The 7,749-nt window shown below is 35.8% G+C and overlaps 1 protein-coding gene across 2 annotated transcripts in view; it reads right to left on the reverse strand.

Moving 5' to 3' along the window:
- The window catches only part of LOC107750355 (beta-synuclein-like), a 15,702-nt gene extending 8,279 nt beyond the window's left edge, over positions 1-7,423 (reverse strand). For both annotated transcript variants that reach the window (XR_001641133.1, XM_016565707.1), the window contains exons 1-4: positions 7,273-7,423; positions 6,369-6,499; positions 2,514-2,543; positions 1,607-1,725 (exon numbers count right to left, since the gene is read on the reverse strand). Coding sequence is in view for 1 of the 2 variants with exons in the window: in XM_016565707.1 (XP_016421193.1) it covers positions 1,607-1,725; positions 2,514-2,543; positions 6,369-6,489 (270 nt within the window). In the remaining variant the exon portion in view is untranslated. The remainder of the gene's footprint in view (positions 1-1,606; positions 1,726-2,513; positions 2,544-6,368; positions 6,500-7,272) is intronic.
- Positions 7,424-7,749: the final 326 nt, after the last annotated feature.

The following is a 7,749-nucleotide window of genomic DNA, read 5'->3' on the forward strand; positions in this document are numbered from 1 at the left end:
CGCACACACACACACACACACGCACACACACACACACACAGGTTTGTTTTTGTGAAAAGTGGGGACATCCCATAGGCGTAATGGTTTTTCTACTGTACAGACCATATATTCTATTGCTCTACACCAACCCTACCCCTAAACCTATCCCTCACAGGAAACTTTGTGCTATTTCAGATTTTCAATACACTCCATTCTGTGTGATTTATATGTGTTTTGAAAAGTGGGGACATGGAGTAATGTCCTGAAAAGTCACCTTCTCCTTGTAATACCTATGTCATACCCTTGTCATTATACAAATTTATGTCCTCATTTGTCACAAAAACACGCGCGCACACACACACACAAATGGCACAGTCCAGTTAGCACTGACCACCCACACACTTTCACATTTTTCAAAACCGCTAAACTACACACTTAAACCAGCCATCACACATTTTCCTTATGACAATAGCTGCACTCCAAATCATTCGGATGATGACGGCTTAGCCGAAGCACTAGAGCTTTAAAATCAATGACAGTGGCATTGTGTTTTTATTCTTCGGCTCCAGCAGGCTTCATACACACACATAACTGTAAACACCACAAGCACATATGCTGCAAGCTTCTTACACTGATTTTCCCTCTAAGTGATTTATGAGATTACTGAGTCACCACAAAGGACGAGACTCATTTTTAAGCCTGGTGGAGAAAATCCGTGGAAGACCACACATGCAAATCTATCACGAATACCACTATTGGTCAAAACCCAGAGCACTCTGAAATCAACAGTTTGTTTAAACTAAAGCAGATCTGTTTAAGTTTGAAGACTGGCTGACTTCTCCTCCCATAGTGCATTTTTAAGTACTGTTCAAAGTGCTAAGTGACCTTGGGCAAGGTCGAGAGAGCGAGCGAGAGCGAGAGAGAATGGGGGGGGCAGAGGGGGCTCAGCAGGACAGAAGCACAAAGTAAGACACGATATTCCCTGTGGGATGGGCAGCCCTCCATTATGTGTCATGTGTTATGAGGTGAAGGTGAGTGTATGAGGTGTACAGCCTTCTGATATTCATCCAGTCACTGAGACTTTATTATTTTTTCTAGTATCGTGTATTTCTCATGGAATAATACATACCCATGTCTGATGGTCATGTGCATGTTGAGCTACTATACCGAAAAATTAACAGCAAGTAACATTGAATTAAATATGAAATTTGTAAGTCGAAAGACTGGAATTTTTTGTGTAAAACATACTTCAATAATCTTTGTTTTGTGAACAATTTCAAAGAATCTTTTTTTTTAACAGTGTAGTGTTCATTACATTTTCTATCCTATTAATAAGTAAAACTGATCAGAAATGTGACACATTTTCAATGTTAAAAATGTTTTGTCATGTAACCTAAAATATAAAGTCTAAAAATATTATGATTGAATCAACCTGACTACATTACATCAAAAATATTTTTTAAGGGTTTGATGATCAGGTAGAAATAGCTCCTACCTTAATGTAAATAGCTAAATAAACTAAGTAAACTGCACATTTTTACAATCGACTTTTTAAAAGAATAATCATGGAATGGTATATAATAATATGTAATAATACTGACATATAATGTTATTTAAAAGAACATACATTCATGTCACTGGGGAACTCGTCCTTCTTCACCAGGCCGGTGGCAGCAGCGATGTTTCCGGCTCCAGACATCACAGCTCCTCCCAGCTGAGAGGCCTGCTCCTTTGTCTTCTCAGCCACTGCCCAATGATAGAACACAGCACGTTTTTAAACACATACACAACCCATTTTCAACAGAGACACATCACTCTAAGTCAGAAATTCCATATTTATTTGGCAACACAAGAAAATAAAAATGAAATTATTTATTTAAATTATTATACAATTATTAAATTGTATTCATGAAATTGGTTGTTGATCATGTGTTTTATATTAATATAATGTATAATATAACTGCTTAAAATTATTTACAAGAACATAAATATTAGTAGGCATTAATTGAGAATCACTTTATAATGCATTATATACAGTATACACTGTACATTAATATACTATTAAAGTTTTTGTTAAAATTCTGAATTAGTTTTTTTATATTTTCTGTTTTCATTTAAAATTTAATTAAAGTTTTAGTAATTTTGTTGTGTTTTGTAATTTTTTCAATTTTTGTTTTAAATATGCCTATGTAGTTCTTATCAGTTTTTAATAAAGTTAATTTTTTGTTACTGTAGTACTTCAATTTAAAAATAAAATAAAATAGAAATTACACCTTGGAAACTAGCTGAACTAAAATAAGTGTAAGATTTTTTTATATTTTTCATTTTCAGTTAATCATACTGAAAAACACTCTAGTTTTCTAGTATTACATCTGTCCTAGACAAATAACCTTCTGAAATATCACCTAGGCACAGAACTATTTGTCTCGGTTCCATTTACTGGCTGTAAGCCATGCCCTTTGAACACATTAAATGAGACGTATTCATTATTTAAAAGACTAAAGACTAAAGAACAATTTGCAGAATCACCTTACCTGTTGCAACGCTGTCTTTGGTCTTGCTGCCTGCAAGCACACAAAAGAATATTGTAAAAAAATATTTACACAGCCCATAACAATACGGAAACACACATTAAATTAGCCCCTCTGAAGGAACTGCGATAAGGCTGAAAGTAGGTACATGATACAGACAGGTAATGAGTAGAAAGACAATGTGAAATACAAGCCTGGAACTTCCAGAGTAGCTTCATTTAAAGGTTCACTGGAAAATCATTAGAGCTAATAGAACCTGTATCTCAGACCTGTCACCTTAACCGCCCTGCTTGAGTGAACTATAGCTCAGAAACACTTCCTAGGAAGGGAGTTACCATATACTGAAATGGCAAATGGCACTCTGTGTCTCAGTCTGAGTATGATTCTTACAAGAGAGAGGAGAAATTACTCTTGAGCAAAAAGATGTTTTAACTAGAGTCATTCACCCGTGACTCATTAGAGCTAGAGCTGATGTGTTTCATCTACAGCACTTGAGTCATTATAATTTGCTTCTTAAAATGGGAAAGACTTGCTCATGAATGCACAGTGTAACAAAAGTATAATTTTAGATAAAAAGGGCTTTATCAGGACTAATCTATCACTAAAGGAAATGTCTATAATTTTACTACATTTTTCTGAAATGTGGTTGTTAAGAGCTTCTAGAATTTTTTTTTCCATTGTGTTGCTACTATCGTGTTTGTTTCATTTCATTTTATTTATTTATGTTTTTGGAATGGGTTTGGAATGCAGAATATATTATATATACACATTTTTGAAATAAATTAATGCTTTTTCTTTAGCAAGGGTGCATTAAATTGATCACAGCAACAGTAACAGTTGGTAAAAGAAAAGACCATTTACATTGTCATTTATACTTAAAATAATGTTGTTCTTTTTACCTTTCTATTCATCAAAGAATAATGAAAAGAATGCAGCAGTTTCCACAAAAATATGAATCAGCTGTTTTTATAATAATATATGTTATTTGAGCTTCAAAATGACATATTAGAACGATTTCTGAAGATCATGTGACACTGGAGTAATGATGCTGAAAATTTCAGCTTTGTCACCACAGGAATAAATTGCATTTTTAAATATATTAAAACAGAAAACATTCATTTTAAATTTTATTTATTTTTGTAAAATTTTTTATCAAGATTACAGTTTTTATTATAATTTTGGTCAAACAAATGCAGCCTTCTTTTGAAAAAAAAAAAAAAGATAAAAAAAACTCTTACTGACCCCAAACTTATATTAAACAAATATTATTTATGCATTCCTATTTGCACAAACAGCAAATTGAAAAATGCACTATTGCATTACTGTTGACCATTTTTTAACATTTAAAACATAATATAAAATATTATTCAGTAGTAGTAAAAATAAACAAGATGTATGTGTCTCATATATATAATATAGTAAGATTTTTTTTTTTATATCCAACAAGCCACACAATTTGAGGTATCATGTATGGAGCACAAATGGTGTGAGGGCATAATAAACAATAACCAATAACCACTAAATATACAGCAGGGAATATACAGCTCGATATGAGGATGAGAAGCCACTCAGGAAATAAATGTGAAACGGACAGGAAATTAGAGAAGCATAATAGCAGTGGGACAAAACGAGCCAGTGTGACATTAGCAGAAGCCTCTTCCTCTTCAATCTATCCTCAGATGGGTTGGTGGCGCATGTGCGTGAGGGAGTGTGAGATCGTGCAGCTGCTGTCCAAGGTGGAACAAGAACCTATCAGCTACCGTCGCCCCTCCTCCACGCGCTAAAACACACTCCCATAAGGCCGTCCCAGGTCACTGTGGTTGTCCGACGTAAGTGCAACCTTGTGTTCACCGCAAAGGAAATGACAGCAACCGTACAAGACGATCTGCAAAGCAACCGCAGATGGGCTTGAGGTATCTGGGCTAACTGTCTCTCTCTGGGATGCTGGTGGCACAGATGTGAGGTTTTTATATGAAGGGATTCTATTATTCATTCATCCCAACATCAGAACAGAGGAGCATGAATGAGTGTTTGCGCTGGGCACTTAAACACAAATGCTTTCTCAGTCTCCAATTACAGCAGGTCAACAGACTAGATCAACGTCTCGTCTTACTGATCAAAGCACACGGCAACAAGATGAGCAAGCTAGAATCATTTCAGACATGCTTGGAAAGACAATTTGCCTTTCTTTCAGCTCTATATGCTATACAATAAAAGGATTTGGACTGTCACTCTTGTCTGTTTTTTATATGAAGAGCTCGTTTTCATGGGCGCTGTGTGTATAGAGGTATATGAGCTCATGGAATTGTGTGACATGTGGCCTGTAAGGCTTTTTTCCAACCCGATAGGAGATCAGAGAGATGCTGGACCGGCTCCAGAAGTCAACCATCTCACACGGTGTTATTTCACTCTCAAATTAGCGTGTACATTAAGAATCCCCTTATAAGATCAGGTTACATGAAATGGATTTTCTCTGTGCAGTTTATGTTATACTAGAATCAATATCAGTCCAGTATCATGAGTGCTTTTAATTTTCCAGATGTAAAATCCATTGATGATTAAACTGGCCATTTCATGAGGTTGTGTGCTAAAGAGTGATGACAACCACTGAAATGAGTATGCAAACAGGACTGTCACAGCATTCGTTATTAGAGTGAAATATATTGCAGTAGGCCAACTATGATCATATTTACATACATAAGCATTCTCCTGTGAGCAATATTGAAAAGATGAGCGATCTAGTGTGCACAACAAACCGCGTGAATTGGAAACATCTACAGAGGAGGGTTTTGCAATCTTTTGACAACTTTCCATCTCAAGGACCCTTGATATAAAAACATTTTACATTAACTTTTACAGTACAATCACTATTTAATGAACTATATTTGAAAATAAATATTTCATTTCAAAACTTTAAAATATTTTAGGATACAGGCTATTGATAAAAATGTTTGTTTCTATAATTGTATATATTTCTATATTTTTGTGGGAAATCACTTGAGTAATATCATTATAAACTCATTACAGAATAAACCAGGGGTTTAACATTTACTTTTAAAACACTGGCAAATAACATAACCTTTTATTATATTCAACATCAAGATTTTAGGTAAGAAATTAATATCAGGTAATAAGCAAAAGTTATATTTTTCCATGTAAATGTTTGATTGCTAAGGACCCCAAAAATGATGCTACTATTGGAAAGGACCACCTTTTTAAAATAAAAAGGCAGCTATATATTTTAATGCATAAAAACCCATTTATATTGTTTGAGAAAGGTAAGCGTTATGTCTAAAAGACAACATGTTTAAATAAAATTAAATAAACCAAAATAAATTATTGAAATATATTTAAAGATATTTCAATTTAATTTCAAATTTATTTGTAGAGTGCTTTCCACAAATAATTTATAAGAATAATTAGAATGAATTTTATTCTGTCTTAATATGAGGCCAAACTGAATTTCTAATAATCATCATTCTAAAAATTGTATCTAATGTTGTTTAAAATAATTCTAAAGGTCCTTAGAGACCTTAGAGATGTGAACATATCCAAAAACACCCACAATGTACACAAGAAATGTGGCTCTATATGGCTCTTAAAGAAAAAGAATTCAGTACTAAGTGGTAGACGTAAGAGGCCTGGAAAACCCCACCCAATATCCCAGCCAATCATAAAATTACACAATAGTGGCTGAACCTATAGTGATGCTCTGAGAAGCGGCAGTGAAACAGATAGCAACCCCCTCCTGGCCCTCAGGCTCTGAGCCTCATGGTCCCTCCCACTCCCACTGAGCTCACGCTTGATTCGTGATATGCATGCATTAAAAAAAACAGCGTTATATGCTCCATGTCTTACCCACAAACATCACGCCTTCCTTGGTCTTCTCTGCAGCCACCGCAACACCTTCCTTGGTCTTCTCCGCGGCCACTGCCATACCTTCTTTAGCTTTAGAAAGCCCCTTCATTAAAACATCCATCTTGGCCCCTCTGCATCCAAGAGAGTAAGTTATGTAGCAGTGCACAATGAAGGCAATGAAACAGGGTTTCTGTTGCACTGTATATAACAAATGTGGGTTAATTTGGAATTGAGAGCAAGTGTGTGTGCTAATAGCAGGCTGTCAGTCGTACAATAAGGAGTCTAATTTCCCTGAAGATAAAACGCCCATACAAGCACACACAATGAGATGAGAACATTCACACCATCAGCTGACGTTATTTTTCAGCTTTAACAGCACGAGGTGTCCTCGAGATGTTCACAAACTCATTAATTATTACTCAAACGGCTCATTTTATACTGAGCATATATACGGGGTGCTGAGAGACATAGTTTAAGGCTTGTGTAAATTAAAAATGGCACATGCATTTTTGCTTTATATATTAACGAATGCATTGCTATAATGAAGAACAATGTGTGTCGACACATTACTGACAGTGTTTCATTTAAACGCAAACAAAGATGAATCTTGCACTTCTCCTTTACAATATGGTGTCACCTCTCCAATGTCCTCACACTGAAGAAGTGCTAGACACGACACGGATAAAATAAAACAATTGCGTGTTTTATCATCAGGTTGCATACAAAATTCAACATGCAATGTTTTAATTGGCACACAAGCACGCGAATACTCGTTTCCATCGATGTGCACGGTGTTTTGTGTCCTTACGAGCACAGCGTTAGTATTTTCACACGATCTCGGTTCATGCTAATGTAAACAACTGCGTTTGAGCCTCGTGGACGTGTAATGACATTTAAAACGTACCTTTTAAAGCACCTTCTTAGTCCTTATGCTTCAATTGCGTAGTAGATCGAAATATCGTGGAAGGAAATTTTACACTACGATCTTGAGGTGGGCCTTCCTCTGGATGCGCTCAGCCAATGAGGACGAGAGGATGAGACGATCGACGTAGCTCATGGTATTGATCATGGGGTGTCAGATCCCGGCTGTAATGGCCTGTGACACACTGAGACTAATGCTGCATCTTTAGCCAATAAAAAAGGTGACTTAAGATCGTCAGGAGATGAGGCACGTGCGCTTAAATTGCACATCTGCTTCATACTGTACTGTCGTATTATTTGATCATTTGCTTCACATAGGGTTTCATATGACACTGAACCAAGCAGCATCTAATTATGAGGAAATCCGTTCAAATAGGCAGTATTGTGAAATGTTGAGAAACTACAAACATGTGCATACATACACACACACACACACACACACACACACACACACACACAC

The sequence above is a fragment of the Sinocyclocheilus rhinocerous genome, unplaced genomic scaffold, assembly GCF_001515625.1.
Source record: "Sinocyclocheilus rhinocerous isolate Xijiao unplaced genomic scaffold, SAMN03320098_v1.1 scaffold1053, whole genome shotgun sequence".
Taxonomy (NCBI): Eukaryota; Metazoa; Chordata; class Actinopteri; order Cypriniformes; family Cyprinidae; genus Sinocyclocheilus; species Sinocyclocheilus rhinocerous.